Source organism: Cyprinus carpio, unplaced genomic scaffold (genome assembly GCF_018340385.1).
Source record: "Cyprinus carpio isolate SPL01 unplaced genomic scaffold, ASM1834038v1 S000006530, whole genome shotgun sequence".
NCBI classification, from domain to species: Eukaryota; Metazoa; Chordata; class Actinopteri; order Cypriniformes; family Cyprinidae; genus Cyprinus; species Cyprinus carpio.
In genome coordinates, this window is record NW_024879195.1 from 18,027 (window position 1) to 36,897 (window position 18,871).

The window sequence follows — 18,871 nt, forward strand, 5'->3', positions numbered from 1 at the left end:
ATGTACATCTATATTATTGTGCTGCTGAACATAAAATTACAAAAATTATGATATACAAGTAAATTGTCACATATTTTTCAATATTTCAATTATGTATTTATCCAGGATCAGCATGTTTTCGTAAAAAGAAGTGCATCAACAATAATTACGACCTGATATTGGAAAAGTGCTGATCTACTACAACTCATTTAAGCTCTACAGCTTTAAAAAGTTATTAACTCACTTTCTCATGAACAAAACACAGTCACATCTGTTTGATGGAACTGATGGGTTTCACGCACATGTCTGCTGCAAATAATCACATTTATTCACTGAAGTACAATCTTATTTCCATACCAAGATAGCAGATACTATTGCCCATACAATGAACCTCAATAGTCTCAAGCTCCAGTGATTCCACTATTCAGGGTTTCAATGCAAATGAACTGATGGTGGAGGATTCATCACCAGTTCAGTCTTCATATAAACCATGTTCACTTCATTTCTCTTGCTGTGGCTGGCTGCTGTGTCTTGTAAGTAAATCCCTGGATAAACAAACTGTTTTTAGTGTAAATATTCATAATTCTAAATGTTGTGTTTATCCACAGGTATTGACTGTCAGGTTGTGCTCACACAGTCTGAACAGTCAGTAGTTGTGTCTCCAGGTGCTTCCTACAAACTGACCTGTGCCTGCAGTGGGTTTACTGTTAGTAGCGCTAACATGCACTGGATCCGTCAGGCACCTGGATTATGGATTATTATTATTATTCAGATTCTATTAAGAGCTCAGCTCAGTCAGTGCAGGGCAGATTCACAGCATCTAAGGACAGCTCTAATCTCTATCTGCATATGAATCAGCTGAAGACTGAAGACACTGCAGTGTATTATTGTGCAAGAGACACAGTGGAAACACAAATACAGGCAGCTGTTCAAAAACTCATGAGAAATGAGGACATGTTTGAGTTATGCAAGCTCTAAAGTAACAAAGTGCCCATCTGAGGTGTTTTAAATGTACTAAACACAAAACAAAAATATATGTTAACAAAAACTTAATAATTATAAAACTTTTATTATTAATTTCACACTTCGTTTTCAGTAAATCTATACTGACTAGTCTGTTTTCTACAGTAAACTATGTTTCAGTATGAAGTATAACCTGTACATTTTATATTCAGTATTTTTAATGTCTCTTATAGTAATAATTGGACTGGTTGTTTTTTCTTATAGCATTTCTGCTACATACCTTCATTAACTCTACGTGGATACTGTCACAATGGAGGTCATTAAAAAAAAAAGTATTGCTATGATTTATAGAAAAATTAAACTATTAAACATATCACCACACTATGATACAACAAGTGTAGCTAAATTTGGTGACTCTCAAATACTTTCTGACAAGCTGCAAAAGCAGCCTACCAGGCAGATACATGTGACATCACAACCAGATCATATAGTTGACTCCTTTCACCCCGAAAATGAGACTGATACCAGTCAATGGCATTCATCAGGGAACGAGAAAATGCAATAAACTAATAATAATAGTAATAGTAATAATTAAAAACAAACTACCAAACAAACACTTCCCTGCTCAGCTAGAAACTGATTGAAAATGACTGAGCAATGCTGGTGAATGTCCATCAATAATTATTCTTTCAACCAACCTCACGCCCCACTTGGCCACGTTGGGTCAATATTAAATAACACAACATGAAAGACATTACAGAACAAACACAGGGACATGAAGAGAGTTCCTCTGGAGCAGGGGCTCAGATGTAAAAAGGGGGCATCAATTGTTATAGTAAAATGGTATATGCAAATGAATATAAAAATATTGTCCTTTGCGTGCTCTTGAACTTGAATTGCTCACATGTCACATAATAGGTCTGATGGTGGCCCTTGGGCTTCATTTAACCAACAATGATAGTGTCAACAAATAGTAAATGCTGTATCAAAAAGCAATACAAACAATGCGGCAACTTCTATTTTAGCAATTTCCAAAAAAAAAAAAAAAAAAAAAAAAAAAAAAAAAAACACAACAGCTACGTAGTTTTCAACAGATTAATCGCAATGGTTAATTATATAATAATTATAATTCAAATGCATTTTGTTTTACTGAACACAACATTAACAAAAATAAACATAGATAAAGCAATGGTTAATTTTGGAAAAAGGGCAGGGGCTTGAACATTAAAGCACCCCTCTCTGCGTGTACCTGAACAAAAGTAAACATAGATTACGTAATATAAAAATATAATTCGAGGTTTCCTTTGTCTACTGTATAATAACACTCAAATGCTAATTTTATGGTAAGGGTCAGTGTCTCCCAGACCCCTGAAAGACTTTGTTATAAGCTGAACTTTCAGTCAGTGTGTGTAATCTATCACTGTTTTACTGTTGTAATGGACTCCTGATGAATATTTCAGGTGAGAAACACCCATTAGTTCTATATTACTGTTTTAATTTCATCGTTCTAAATCATCTATCATTATTTGTTCCATGTTTTTCAGCTGTTAGTGGTCAGTCTTTGACCTCCTCATTGGGCATATTGACTCTGGCACTGTTTTTACTCAGTCTCTAGAGGGCCAGTTCTCCATCACAAAAGACCAAGACTTCAAATACCAGCAAAAACATGCTGTATTTAGAGGTGAAAAGACCGAAGACACAGCTGTTTATTACTGTGCAGGAGATTCAGAGTAAGACAAAAGACTGCAGGACTGAACAAAATCTAGTTATGTGATCTCTGAGGGTCCAAGAACATGTTTAAGCACACTTCACTTTTTGTTAATTCTTGTTAATTCCCTTAGTGTTTTAGAAATTGATGTGTAAACTTGAATAAATCAAGAAAACATTTATACAGTACATATTTTTTTTCCATAACACTTTAGGGATATATCGAATTGAAATGTTGAATTTATGCTGCAATAAAAACATTCACAAATTACAATTAATTTGAGCTCTATAACATTCCACTGTGTGAACATTTATAATCAGCAAATGTTCAGCACATCAGTATCTTTGAATGATGATCTTTCAAACAGGTTTTCAGTCTAATCAGTGCAAAATCAATGATGATAGTAGTAAAGAAGCATCTTTGTTCTACATGGTTGTGTTTATATTATCTTTTATGTTTTCCTGTGTCTTTTAAAGAGTGTTATTAAAGACTGTTAGTTTAATTATCTTCTTTGTCGAGCACATCATTACAGCCAATATGAGACACTACTATGTCTCTGAACTACAACATATAAACATACAATACATTTAAAGACAAACATGGTTATAAAAGTTAATAATCACAGAAAATGTAAATGTACCTTTAGAGGGCACCCTATGCAAATTTACTTCTCCCCGTCCTCTTTAAAAAGCCTCCACTCCGTTGTTTGTGATTTGATGCATCAGCTTCCTCTTTTCATAACATGACAATGGATATTGTGTCTAAACTGGGTTTTGTGTTTGCTCTTCATGTTTGCTCTCACAGAATGTAAGATTGTCCTGAAAACCTGTTGATAATCAGACTTATGTTCACCTGTTCATTCTCTGGATTTAGTAGTGACCCGCACTTAGCTTGGATCAGACAGACTGCAGGAGGAGGTCTGGAGTGGCTGGCATACATCTCATCTAGTGGTACTACATATTACTCTCAGTCTGTTCAGGGACGCTTCACCATCTCCAGAGACAACAGCAAGAAACAGATGTATCTGCAGATGAATAATATGAAGAATGAAGACACTGCTGTATATTATTGCCCAAGAGAGACACAGTGATGAATACAGCTACAACACTGCACAAAATCTGAGAACAACCATATAAACAGCGCAGTGAGCTCACAATATAAAACCTCAGTGAATAAATTAATTAAACATTAAGATAATTAGATTTTTTCTTATACAACGCTATCAAATGTCTTCAGGAGAATTTGGATGGAGGCACAAGTCATACAGTATGGACTAATTTTTTGATGTCTTTAGTGAAGCTCTCATTATTTACTTGTGTTGAGAATCTTCCATACAACAGCAAGGTGATTATTATTAAGCTTAGCTGAATTTTTCTATTTGACAGTACAGCATGTAGTTTGAACCTGAGTCCCCAGACAAATACTTAATCTCTGCTCTATCCTGCCTTACAGTTTTACAAAGAACTACTAAGTATTTTTATTTATTTTTTCTCAGGAGCATCTGTTTCTAACTGACTGTAGTTAAAAATATTTATATAGTCACAGAAACAGATGGGATCTCAGAGCATGATGTTCACTTTGACAGATGCTAATGATATCTCACAGACTGAAAACACACATCACCTGGTTTTTAAAACAGACCGTAAACAGAATTAAAATAAATTAATAAATAAATCAGACATTGATTCCATACACACAAGCTGACATTCCACATTTATTATTTGAGAATCTGAAAAGCAACACAATCAATTGTGAATTTAAAAAAAAAATAAATAAATAAAACAAACTGTTAACATTTACTTGAAGAATGTAATAATGATAATACATTACTAAATGCTTCCACCTGAAGGACTCCCAAACTTACAGTGAAAACCTGACTTTTTTGTCTGAAATTATATATGTCTCAACAATTTACATTTTTTATATGTAAAAGAAGTAAACTGTAGAGACAAAAAATTATATCACAAAAGAAAAAAAGTCATCAAAAACAATTAAGATCAAATTCACTTAAAGTAAATGTGGTTAAATTGGAGTTCATGTATAATTCTTCAAGAGCACCATTTCAGTAACACCTCCTCACATTTCCACCCACATCTTACTTCAGAACTTTATATACAGCCCAAAAATGTGGCATATGCAAACTCGCTCTCCACCTCACCTGTATATAAACACAATTCAGCTCAACAATTGGCAAACATAAAATTATCATTTAGAATACACCCCTATAGTTACAGTCAAGGCAGTCAAGGTTTTTTTAACAATGAGGTCGAAAAGCATTTGTCTGTTCATTATTGTAGTGATTTTAACTCAAGGTAAGTTTGACATTTTCCGTTTTTCTAGCCAAGAGCATTCAATACACTATGGATGCTCTACATCAATGTAATTTATTTATTTTTATTCCACAGGTATCAGTGGTGATGAAATCCGGTTGGATCAGTCACCTGCTGAGATAAAAAGACCTGGAGAAACAGTGAAGATCTCCTGTAAAATATCTGGTTTTACAATGACAAGCTACTGGATGCACTGGATACGACAGAAACCAGGGAAAGCTCTGGAGTGGATTGGGAGAGTTGACTCTGGCAGTAGTTCCAGCTCTGATTATCTCATTTACGCAGACTCCATGAAAAATCACTTCACGCTGAGTGAGGACGTGTCTCAAAGTACACAGTATCTTGAAGCCAAGAGTCTGAGAGAAGAGGACACTGCTGTTTATTACTGTGCTCGACAGACACACTGACTCCATCTGATGAAGCAGCTCTACAAGAACTGACAGTAAGTGAAGTGAGATTATGTTATTTATTAGCTTGATACCTTAATCCACATGAACATTATACCACTTCAAATTTATTCTTGATTGCAATAAAAATGTGTACATTTTAGCCTTCAACTTGCAATTTGAATAGCTTTCTTTATTTCTTTATTATTCTATTCTACCATTTCTAAAATCTTATAAATTATTTCTGGAATAGCAAATGTGATTTTAACCTAAATAACATTATACTTTCATTGTATGGAAAAATCAAAATGTTGAGTTGTATGTTCAAATTATGTAGATATACAAATGTACTTTTTCTCTGTCCCACTCCAACCTTCTAAAGGACCTTTACCTAGGCCTTAAAATGCTACATCTACATACAAGCACCAGTCCTCCAGAACCACTGTAAACAGACACACTAACAACTATTAAAAACACCAAGCTCAGAAACGTCTAACATTTACTGCACCCACAGCAATGACAGTAGCATGCCTGATTTCTTCACTTGTATGACAGAATAAGTAATAACTGAATAACAAAAAAAAAAAAAAAAAAAAAACGTCCCTCATATCTAAGTTATCTGTATAGACGTTTAAGTTGACTTGATGAGTTAATGCAGTTTGAAATGTGTTACTGTAAACATATTGTTCAATAAGATGTCGGAAAACCTCTGTACTGCCCTAAAAACAAAATAAATGTGAATTATGTGTTACATCGGTCAGAATAAAAAAAAAAAAAAAAACATTCTCAGTTCCAGTGTTGCCAGAGTTAACTTGTTTTTTCAGAATATATGCAAATGTTATGATTTAGTAGGGATGGCCAATGTTACTTAAACTTTTAAAAAAGACTTTAAAAGTCTCAATCACAGTTTCAGGGTGATGATGGAAGGGTTACTGCATATAGTTTCGCTGTTTATCATTTAAAGTTAGAAACTCTTATTTTCAGCACATTAGTAATATAGTATCTACATTGTTCTAAATCATCTAACGTGATTTGTTCCATGTGTTTTTTCAGCTGTTAGTGGTCAGTCTTTGACCTCCTCAGATTCCTAAAGGACATTTACCTAGGCCTTAAAATGCCACATCCAAGCACCAGTCCTCCAAAACCACTGTAAACAGACTTACTAACAACTACCAAACAGTTACTGCACCCACACCAACGACAGTAACAGCCTGATTTCAGTAACAGCCTACATTCTCTCCCCACTGCTTTTCTCCCTGTGAATACAGTCCTGGTAGGAATACAGATATCCTTATATCAGTTTCTGTGAGGATATCATTATTCCTACCAGGACTCATCTAACTTACAACAATGACAAACCGTGTTTCACTGCAAAACTCAGACAGCTCTGTCAGGTCAAAGAAGATGCTTACAGTGATGCTTACAGACAATGTCTTGTATAAACAGGCTAAATACACACTGGAAAAGGAGATCAGAGTGGCAAAGAGGAATTATTCTGAAAAAATAAGGACTCAGTTCACTTCCAGCGACTTAGCATCAGTGTGGAAAAGTCTGAAGGAGATCACCAATTACAAGACAGCATCCCCCAGCACTGCGGAAAATCAACAACTGGCAAACGATCTGAACGAGTGCAGGTTTGAAAGAACACCCATCACCTGCCCTGAACACCTCTCCACACAACCGTTCACACCATTTACACCTCTTGCAACCAGCCTTGAACACCTCTCCAAACAACCACTCACACCATTCACACCTCCTGCAACCCCCCTCTCCCCCACACCTGCAATTCAGATCAGTGAAGAGGAGGTGCGCCAGGTCTTCCTGAAACAGAAAAGGAAAAGAGCACCAGGCCAAGATGGTGTAACATCTAGAGCTGTAATCGGGCCTTTAAAGTTAGGCCCGACAGGACCCGAGCCCGACAAGTACATTTTGATTGACAGCTTTTTAAAAGCCTGAACCCGTTTACAGCCCGACATTATTCAAATGTGCGCACACACACAGCTCTTTTGCCTTTTGTCTAGAATGAGTCATTTATACATGTTTTAACATAATTTATTCATGACTAACTTAGGATATAGGCCACTTGGAAGTTTGAAACAAAGAAATAAAATAACTCCTCTGTAACATCGTAACATCTCAGCACTCTAAATAGGCCTAGGCATAGGCTCATTTAGCCTTTAAATAGGCCAATGCTACAATAAAAAGGAGTCTTTCTTAACAAATTTAATTAAGTTAAATTCTAAATTAAGATGGGTATTTGGCAATAACGAAATTACGAAAAAGGCTCCGCAGGATTTGCTTCGCCACTTGCAGCTGAAATTTAATAAAAGAATAATACCAACATTAGCCTATATACTCTGTCTACATTATGCATTTAAGACTCAATTAATATTTAGTTATAATTTGAAAAACCTTTACTCACCAATATTAGGCTAGGCCTACATGTTTTTGTGGAGGAAAATTATTGAATCCACTGTAGATGGCTTCAGCACGTTCCTGCGCTCACTGATGGTGCATCCAACAATATAACCCACTGGCTCATTATTCTCATTATAAACATGGTCATAACTTTTCAACACCTCAGACTTTGCTTTAGTTGCTGGTGCAACCAAAACGTAATCGCCAGAGGCAAGCCTCCGTTTCACCTACTCAGCATACATTTTCACGTCTTTCTCACGCTAATCGAAACCCATCACATGACCGCTCATTTACCTCGCAAACCGGAGCTCAAGCCCGAGCCCGGCCCGAGCCCGTGTAAACTGATATAAATAAAGCCCGAACCCGACCGAACCCGTCGGGTCCCATCGGGTCCCGTCGGGTTCGGGCAAAGATCTTCAGCTCTAATTAGATGTACATCTTTATTACTACAAAAATTATGATATACAAGTACATTGTCACATATTTTTCAATATTTTAATTATGTATTTATTTATCCAGGATCAGCATGTTTTCACAACAAGAAGTGTATCAATAACAACAACAGCCTGATATTGGAAAAGTGCTGATCTGCAGGGGCGTCGGACTGGGGGTAAAACCAGTACTGATTACCAGGGCCCCAAAGGAAGATATGGCCCTTGAAAAGTCTGGAATATATATATATATATATATATATATATATATATATATATATATATATATATATATATATATATATATATATATATAATATTTTTTTTTTTTTTTTTACTTGGATATTTTTATTGGATTTTTACCTGGATATTCATTTAAGCTCTACAGCTTTACCAAAGTTATTTACCCTCTTTTCTCATGAACAAAACACAATGTCACATCTGTTTGATGGAACTGATGGGTTTCACACACATGCCTGCTGCAAATAATCACATTTATTCACTGAAGTACAATATAATTTCCATATCAAGATAGCTGATACCATTGCCCATACAATGAACCTCAATAGTCTCAAGCTCCAGTGATTCCACTATTCAGGGTTTCAATGCAAATGATCTGATGTCTGTTTCATATTTAACAGCTACACTGTGGACTGGAGGACTCATCACCAGTTCAATCCTTCATATAAACCATGTTCACTTCATTCCTCTTGCTGTTGCTGGCTGCTGTGTCTTGTAAGTAAATTCCCTGGATAAACAAACTGTTTTTAGTGTAAATATTCATAATTCTAAATGTTGTGTTTATCCGCAGGTATTGACTGTCAGGTTGTGCTCACACAGTCTGAACAGTCAGTAGTTGTGTCTCCAGGTGCTTCCTACAAACTGACCTGTGCCTGCAGTGGGTTTACTGTTAGTAGCACTAGCATGCACTGGATCCGTCAGGCACCTGGAAAAGGACTGGAATGGATTATTTATTATCATTCAGATTCTTCTAAGAGCTCAGCTCAGTCAGTGCAGGGCAGATTCACAGCATCTAAGGACAACTCTAATCTCTATCTGCATATGAATCAACTGAAGACTGAAGACACTGCAGTGTATTACTGTGCAAGAGACACAGTGGAAACACAAATACAGGCAGCTGTTCAAAAACTCATCACGAGAAATGAGTTTGAGTTATGCAAGCTCTAAAGTAACATAAGGCCCATCTGAGGTGTTTTAAATGTACTAAACACAAAACAAAAATATATGTTAAAAACTTAACTATAAAACTTTTATTATTAATTTCACACTTGGTTTTCAGTAAATTTATACTGACTAATCTGTTTTCTACAGTAAACTATGTTTCAGTATGAAGTATAACCTGTACATTTTATATTCAGTATTTTTAATGTCTCTTATAGTAATAATGGACGGGTTGTTTTTTCTTATAGCATTTCTGCTACATACCTTCATTAACTCTACATATATACTGTCACAATGGAGGTCATTTAAAAAAAGTATTGCTTTGATTTATAGAATAATTAAACTATTAAACATATCATCACCACACTATGATACAACAAGTGTAGCTAAATCCAGTGACTCTAAAATACTTTCTGACAATCTGCAAAAGCAGCCTACCAGGGAGATACACGTGACATCACAACCAGATCATATAGTTGACTCCCTTCACCCCAAAAATGAGACTGATACCAGTCAATGGCATTCATCAGGGAACAAGAAAATGCAATAAACTAATAATAATAGTAGTAGTAATAATTAAAAACAAACAACCGAACAAACACTTCCCTGCTCAGCTAGAAACTGGATTGCTGAAAATGAATGAACAATGCTGGTGGATGTCCATCAATAATTATTCTTTCAACCAACCTCAGGCCCCACTTGGCCACGTTGGGTCAATATTAAATAACACAACATGAAAGACATTACAGAACAAACACAGGGACATGAAGAGAGTTCCTCGGGAGCAGGGGCTCAGATGTAAAAAAGGGCCATCAATTGTTATAGTAAAATAGTATATGCAAATGAATATAAAAACAATGTCCTTTGCATGTTCTTGAACTTGAACTGGTCACATGTCGCATAATAGGCCTGTTTGTGGCACTTGGGCTTCATTTAACCAACAATGATAGTGTCATCCAACGCTAAATGCTGTATCAATAAGCAGTACAAACAGTGCGACAACTTCTATTTTAGCAATTTCCAAAAAAAAAAACAGCTACGTAGTTTTCAACAGATTAATCGCAATGGCAACGACGTCTCAGACTAACAGATAAGAGTAAAAATAAACAGGTATTTTCAGAGTTTTGAGCCATCTGTTACTGTTTTGTACGCGTTGTCATAATAATTATAATTCAAATGCATTTTGTTTTACTGAACACAATATTATTGTTGATAACTGGTGAGAGAGGGTACCTGAACAAAAGTAAACATAGATTACGCAATTTAAAAATATAAGTGGAGATTTCCTTTGTCTACTGTATAATAACACACAAATGCAAATTATTTTATGGTAAGGGTCAGTGTCTCCCAGACCCCTGAAAGACTTTGTTATAAGCTGAACTGCGGTAATGTAGATGCTACGGTTTGGACTCCTGATGATTATTTCAGGTTTGAAACTACCATTAGTTCTATATTACTGTTGTAATTTCACTGTTCTAAATCATCTAATAGTATTTGTTTCATGTTTTTCAGCTGTTAGTGGTCAGTCTTTGACCTCCTCAGATTCTGTGGTGAAAAAGCCTGGAGAATCAGTGACTCTGTCCTGCACTGTGTCTGGATTCTCAGTGAGCAGCTACTGGATGCACTGGATCCGTCAGAAACCAGGGAAAGCACTGGAGTGGATTGGGCGTATTGACACTGGCACTGTTTTTGCTCAGTCTCTACAGGGCTAGTTCTCCATCACAAAAGACCAATACTTCACATACCAGCAAAAACATGCTGTATTTAGAGGTGAAAAGTGTCAGGGACCAGTCAAGCCCGGTCTCATCAATCCCACAGCGATCACGCTCCCCGGAGTATTAATCACCTGCACCTGCACATTATTATCAACCTCATCACAGAGCACTATAAAGCATTCACCACAGCCCCAGTTTGATGTCAAGCCTCCAACAGGAACAGACCATATGCCGTTGTCTCCCGACCTGTTGAGTCACCGTGGACTCAAGGACGTAAAGTATACTCACCTTTGAAACACTAACCTCTGTGTCATTGTCCTCCTGCTTGCAGGACTCCTGCTTAATTCCCTGCTACCTGTGATCCAATGTTCCTCCGAACGCCCAGTGTGTTTCTCCGAGCTTGCTTGGTTGTACCTGCACCTGAAGGAAAGAGAGACAAGTGCTAACCATCTGTGACGGCTTGGCATTGACATATCTATTGAAGACACGCTCACCTGCATTCAGCCCCGCAATGAGTATCTGTACCGAACCTGCACCAGAAGTCACTAAGAACTCACCTTGCATTTGTGATTTGCAAATAAAACACTGTGATTGGATTCACTTACCTCTCCCTCTCATTTATATCCTGACAAAAAGACTGTTTCAGAGTAAGACAAAAGACTGCAGGACTGAACAAAATCTAGTTATGTGATCTCTGAGGGTCCAAGAACATGTTTAAGCACACTTCACTTTTTGTTAATTCTTGTTAATTCTCTTAGTGTTTTAGAAATTGATGTAAACTTGAATAAATCAAGAAAACATTTATACAGTACATATTTTTTTCCATAACACTTTAGGGATATATCGAATTGAAATGTTGAATTTATGCTGCAATAAAAACATTCACAAATTACAATTAATTTGAGCTCTATAACATTCCACTGTGTGAACATTTATAATCAGCAAATGTTCAGCACATCAGTATCTTTGAATGATGATCTTTCAAACAGGTTTTCAGTCTAATCAGTGCAGAATCGATGATAGTAGTAAAGAAGCATCTTTGTTCTACATGGTTGTGTTTATATTATCTTTTATGTTTTCCTGTGTCTTTTAAAGAGTGTTATTAAAGACTGTTAGTTTAATTATCTTCTTTGTCGAGCACTTCATTACAGCAAATATGAGACACTACTATGTTTCTGAACTACTACATATAAACATACAATACATTTAAAGGCAGACATGGTTATAAAAGTTCATATAGACACAGAAAATGTAAATGTACCTTTAGAGGGCACCCAATGCAAATTTACTTCTCCCCGTCCTCTTTAAAAAGCCTCCACTCCGTTGTTTGTGATTTTGATGCATCAGCTTCCTCTTTTCATAACATGACAATGGATATTGTGTCTAAATGGGTTTTGTCTTCACTCTTCATGTTTGCTCTCACAGAATGTAAGGTTGTCTTGAAAACCTGTTGATAATCAGACTTATTCATGTGTACTGTTGTAAATGTTAATGTTAAACTGTTTGTTTTTCAGTCTGTTGGTGTCAAACACTGACTGAGTCTGAGTCAGTGGTCATTAAACCTGGAGGATCTCACAAACTCACCTGTACATTCTCTGGATTTAGTAGTGACCCGTACTTAGCTTGGATCAGACAGACTGCAGGAGGAGGTCTGGAGTGGCTGGCATACATCTCATCTGGTGGTACTACATACTACTCTCAGTCTGTTCAGGGACGTTTCACTATTTCCAGAGACAACAGCAAGAAACAGATGTATCTGCAGATGAATAATATGAAGAATGAAGACACTGCTGTATATTATTGTGCAAGACAGACACAGTGATGAATACTGCTACAGTTCTGAACAATATCTGAAAACAACCATATAAACAGCTCAGTGAGCTCACAATATAAAACCTCTGTGAATAAATTAATTAAACATTAAGATAATTAGATTTTTGCTTATACAACGCTATCAAATGTCTTCAGGAGATTTTGGATGGAGGCACAAGTCATACAGTATGGACTTTTGATATTGATGTCTTTAGTGAAGCTCTCATTATTTACTTGTGTTGAGAATGTTCCATACAACAGCAAGGTGATTATTATTAAGCTTAGCTGAATTTTTCTATTTGACAGTACAGCATGTAGTTTGAACCTGAGTCCCCAGACAAATACTTAATCTCTGGTCTATCCTGCCTTACAGTTTTACAAAGAACTACTAAGTAATATTTTTTTTTCCCTTTGGTCATGTCTTTTCTCAGGAAAATCTATTTCTAACTGACTGTAGTTAAAAATATGTATAAAGTCACAGAAACAGATGGGATCTCAGAGCATGATGTTCACTTTGACAGATGCTAATGGTATCTCGGTTGAGGATCCCTGAGGCTTTTCACCGTTTGTACACAGTTTCACCAGTAGGTGGCGACAAGTAATTGTCTTTATGATCCAGTGAATGATTAATTCAAAAACCGAATAATTCAGGAACAAAACAGCTAGTTGTAGAGGCACAACTGTTCTTCGATGGCATTGACAGAGCAAAATCAAAGTAAATGCCAATACTGACAAAACTAAATTGTAAGTTACCCAGTATTAGCTTGTTTATTGAACTTTTGTATACAAGTAAAATCACACTGGAAATCGTGCTGTTTTTCCCAAACATCAGCATGACTGTGATCAGACACATCTGTGGCCTAGTAGGAAACCCAGTTCTGCTGAAATATTACAGTGTTCATTAATTACTAAGTATTACACTTAAATTGTTTGTTGAATATGTTTCATCACAATGAGTTGTGCTCATGCTGTTTCATTACCAGGAGGTGTCTGTTGTATTCATTGAAATTTTTGATATATGCATTTATTTGGCACTTTTTTTTTTTTACTTTCACTATATGATTTTATTGATAAACATCAAATTATAAGACCTAAATTATACAATAGATGTATAAAGACGTGTCTCAATTTATGCTACAAATTGCTAAAAGTGCAGTGTTTAAAATTATCAAAAATATCATTCCTTAAAAAAAATAAATAAATAAAAAGAATTAGGCAACAAAATAAAACCTTCAACGACCAATAAGAATCTTTAAACAGGCCTTCATATCAAAACATCAGAGATTTATATTTATATTAAGAATGCATTTATTGAACAACTAATAACTTGATGGTGCAACAGATTATACAAGATATCAAACAAACTAAAGATTAAATGGCAAAAACACTGAAGTTTGACATCTTGGACAACAAAGTGACTATATGCAAATTCTCCATCTGCTCCAAGTACTAAAGTGAAGTGTGTCTGAGGCACAGAAGGAGAAATTCACATCATTTTTAATCATCATCTTCTCATCAGCTCTATTATTGCTGGTGGCAGCTGCATCCTGTTAGCTTGACTGATCTTTTATTCAATCTATAACAGTGAAATAAGCTTCTGTTAACAAACGTTTTGAGACATAACTAATAATAATTATTTTATTATTATTTTCAGGTGGTGTTTTCTGGGTTGAGCTTACTCAACCTTCATCTATGGTTGTGAAACCTCAAGAATTATTCTCCATCTCCTGCAGAATTTCAGAATCAAGCTATTGCATTCACTGGATCCGTCAACCCACTGGAAAAGCACTGGAATGGCTCGGATATATTTGTAGTAGTGGTGGCACTAACATTAAAGACTCAGTGAAAAACAAGATCAGTTTCACCCAGGACACGTCCAAAAACACAGTGTTTCTTCAGGGAAATAATTTTCAGACTGAGGACACAGCTGTGTATTACTGTGCAAGACAGTCACAGTAACTAAACAAGCCACAGCTCTGTACAAAAGCCTGAACACATGCAAGAATCAGATATACATAATACCAGGGGCATTTCTAGCCTTTCATCAGCATCCAGCACCAGTCCCCATATAAACAGTCTTTACCTGAAGTACAGAGTCATTTACAAGCTGTGCCAGAATATAGTAATCATTAACACATACGGATTTATTAATCCATTCACACATTTCATCCAGCTGAAAATGCTTTAAAAATATTAAATAGTCATTTAACAATTATGAAATATATTCTCATAAATGTCACATTTTCAAATTTATTGTCACAAATTTAATGACACATATTAATTTATTTATGTACAAATGTCTGTTTTTTTTTATGCACATGTGCAAAGAAGAATTGAGGTTGGAGGAGGAGTTCATGCAAAACTGGGATGTTTATCTCTCATAAGCTGTTGTGCCACTGAAGTGTTTCTGTTCACTGATTGTATGTGTTTTCTGTCAAAGAGAATCATTAGCAATGACAACAATAATTAATTCAGTCCTGATACTACTGTTTTTAAATGGTTTGTTGTTTTCTAAATAATAATAATAATATTACTGTAAATACTTTTAGCAAGCAAATAGTTAAACTTTTTTCCTGACTTTTCAGTTTATTATATTTCTCTCTTTTCCACAGATATTCATTGTCAGACCTTCACTCAGTCTGAAGATGTGGTAAAAAGACCAGGTGAATCTTTTCGTCTGGTCTGTACTGCCTCTGGATTTACATTTGGTGGCTCCTGGCCAGCTGCAGTGAGACAGGCACCTGGTAAAGGACTGGAGTGGGTTTCAACTATCGGCACATCCAGTTCTCAGAAGTACTATTCCCAGTCAGTTCAGGGCAGGTTCACAGTGTCCAGAGATGATTCCAGCAGTCAACTGTATCTACAGATGAACAGCCTCAAGACTGAAGACACTGCTGTGTATTACTGCGCTAGAGAGTCACAGTGAATGAGTTCAGTGTCAAAGCAATACAAAAACCACCACCTTTACAGTTGACTTCACTAATGCTCCAGAAGTACTGTTACATTTCCAAGAGGTGGCGCTCTTGTCAAGCAGTTTTTGTTGCCTCTTTCGAACATCACTCACTGACTGCTTGTTTCTTGACAGAAACAATTATGAAGTTAGAAATTATGAAGAAACAGAAATAGGCCTTAGAGTAACTTCATCACAAATTATACAGTATTCTCATATTTTTTTTGCTAAATATCTGTAAATTAACAGCTTTGATCAATGCGTTTCATTTAAGAACGAAAAAAGTCCATGAGTACACCAAAATAAATGAATGTGAGAAATAATTTCTGTAGTGCTGCTTTGAGATCTGTACATTTTTCGTGCACTCACTATAAGGGATAACGACTTTTGATTAATTAGAAAAATCTTAATTTTTTAGTAAAATAGGTGTCAAGAAGAAACAAACAGAAGATATTTAATGATTTTTAATGGCTCATTTACAAAAAGCAAAGACTTCAGTGTTGTCAATTTAATTTAAATAAACTTTCTTTTTTTTTCATTCAAATTAAATTAATTCACTAAAAAAAAAATGATACAAATGCAAATCCCCATACAAACATAAGCATGCAGACTCTTTAAGTCCTGCGGTGGAGAGAGTCACAGGTCACACCCGAGAGACAGAACAGAGACAATTTTTTTTTATTTTTTTATTTACACTTCAAACCATACAAAACAAAAAGACATACCACATAACAAACGACTATCTCACATTACATCTTCTTACAAAAAACCTGCGAAGGAAAAATCCTCCCTAACCAAAATGTAGTAAGCACCAATTATTTAAACAAAATAGTTAGACCTTATCAGCTATAATGTGTTTAAATTAATAAGTACATAAAACAAAAACAACTTAACCAAGGAAATATAACTAAAAATAAATAAACTTAAGAACAATTCAAATTCCCTAACATAGGGGTTTATATCAACTGATATTCTGATATAAGTGAGAAGAAGTTGATAGCAGGGACTGTATCAATTTTCTTTAAGGATTTACAAAATAAAGAAAAGTAATTTTTTAATGCATTCACATTTGGAAGAGATTTTGTGAAACGACATTTGTGGATATAGAATTTAACAAATAGTATTATATTATTTATCAAATATTCAACTTTCTTATTCTTCATTAAAAGTCCATATTTGATCCCATTCCAGGAAAAAAAATCTATTTGAATAGACTTAGAAATCAGCCAGTTATGTATTTCCTTCCACAAATTATGTACAATCTCACACTCAAAAAAAAGATGTTCTGTTGATTCCGACAATGATTTACAAAAATAACAATTCTCCGTTTCAAATTTGAATATTTTTTGAATAAATTCTTGTGAAGGATAAATTTCGTTTATCATTTTAAAATGGATTTCTTTAAATTTAGGAGGAATAGGAAATTTCAAAAACTTAGTTCTAATTGATCTAATTTCTTGTCTGTTTAGGTTTTTTAAAATAATATGTTCTTTTAGAGGACCCAGGATAGATCTCATCAATTAGAAATTTTCTCAGCAACCGGTTATTGCATTTTTTGTCATCAAAATTTATACCATTGATCTGTGCTTTATGTAATTTCGGGTTTAGGGACTGATCCAAATTATTTCTTATTATATTAATCATAGCCATTGGAATGTAATCAACAACATTTCTGTAGTCCTCCAGCGTACAAATTATTTTATATTTATTACTAAATTCCTCACATTTTAATAGATTTCCTTCTTCATTCATCAAATGAACAATGGACCAAATTTGTTTTTCCAACCATCCTTCAAGAATATTGATTTCTTCCTTCTTAAGATCATCCTATTATTCCAAATCGGGACGTTATGTGGACTAAAGTTATGCTTGTAAACCATTTTCCAGTAGAGCAGCACTTGTTGGTGGAAGGCAGAGAATGTCACGGGTAACTTTGAAACCTCAAAATCACATGTCAATAGAAAATCTATACTGATAAGTATTTGTTTTCCGTCTATATTAATGCCTTCAATTTCAGAGTTTTTTTAACCAGATTGACAATAACTCAGCAACTATAATAAACAACAGTGGAGATAAACTGCACCCTTGTCTTATCCCTCTACCAATGTTGAATCTTGTGGTTGTACCCTCAGGGAGGGAAACACAGCTACTAATATCTGTTTGTAACATTTTAATTATATCCAAAAAATATTTTCCAAATCCAAAGTATTCTAATGCGTGATAAATAAAAGGATGTTCAACCGAATCGAAAGCTTTTTGAAAGTCAAGCAATAAAAAGATAAGCATCATCTTCCACCAAAAATAATTGTAATCTATTAGATCTAAGACCAATCTGATATTATTATGAATTAATCTACCTTTCATGAATCCTGATTGCGAATTGCTTATGATTTTTGAGAGACCTACTTTTAATCTAAATGCCAATGCCATGGTAAGGAGTTTATAGTCTGTATTGAGGAGAGTGATAGGCCTTAAATTATTTAATATTCGTTTGTCTTTCTCCGGTTTGGGTATTAGTTTAATTAATCCCTGTTTCATCGTTGTCATCAATTCTTTTTTATCAATACTCTCTATAATTGCATCAAATAGTAATCCTTTTATGTCTTCCCAAAAATGTTTATAGAAATTAGCAGTTAATCCATCTGGACCAGGCGAACGATCAGATGCTATTTTTTTAATAACTTCATCTAATTCCCCTAATTTTAAACCTTCTTCACATAACATTTTAAAGTCATTATCAATTTTTGGGATCTTATCCTCTATTGTTAGAAAAAATTTTTTTGACTCCTGTTCATTGTAACTAGGAGAGTAAATGTTACTATAAAAGTTATAAATTTCTCTCGCTATTGATTTGGATTCTGTGCAATCTTCCCCATTAATTAATAGACAAGAAATTGTGTTTTTTTCTTGTCTTCGTTTTTCAAGCCTATTAAAAAAGGCTGAATTTTTTTCCCCAACCTCTATCCACTTCGCCCCCGTGATCTAACAAATGCCCCT

The 18,871-nt window shown here is 35.0% G+C and overlaps 1 long non-coding RNA gene, 1 pseudogene and 2 gene segments (V, D, J or C); 3 read left to right on the plus strand and 1 right to left on the minus strand.

Moving 5' to 3' along the window:
* Window positions 1–440: 440 nt before the first annotated feature.
* Window positions 441–972, plus strand: LOC122143884 (annotated as a pseudogene).
* A 3,891-nt stretch (window positions 973–4,863) lies between these two features.
* LOC122143889 lies at window positions 4,864–5,478 on the plus strand. The segment is given in 2 exon segments: window positions 4,864–4,962; window positions 5,056–5,478. Coding segments are annotated over 2 exon segments (384 nt in total).
* Window positions 5,479–8,801: 3,323 nt separating this feature from the next.
* Window positions 8,802–9,412, plus strand: LOC109095103. The segment is given in 2 exon segments: window positions 8,802–8,950; window positions 9,027–9,412. Coding segments are annotated over 2 exon segments (420 nt in total).
* LOC122143907 lies at window positions 8,906–12,807 on the minus strand. Its single transcript, XR_006159427.1, has 3 exons — window positions 12,697–12,807; window positions 12,374–12,559; window positions 8,906–8,963 (listed from the first exon to the last, which is right to left on the minus strand). It is a non-coding gene; the product is annotated as an uncharacterized LOC122143907 (long non-coding RNA).
* Window positions 12,808–18,871: the final 6,064 nt, after the last annotated feature.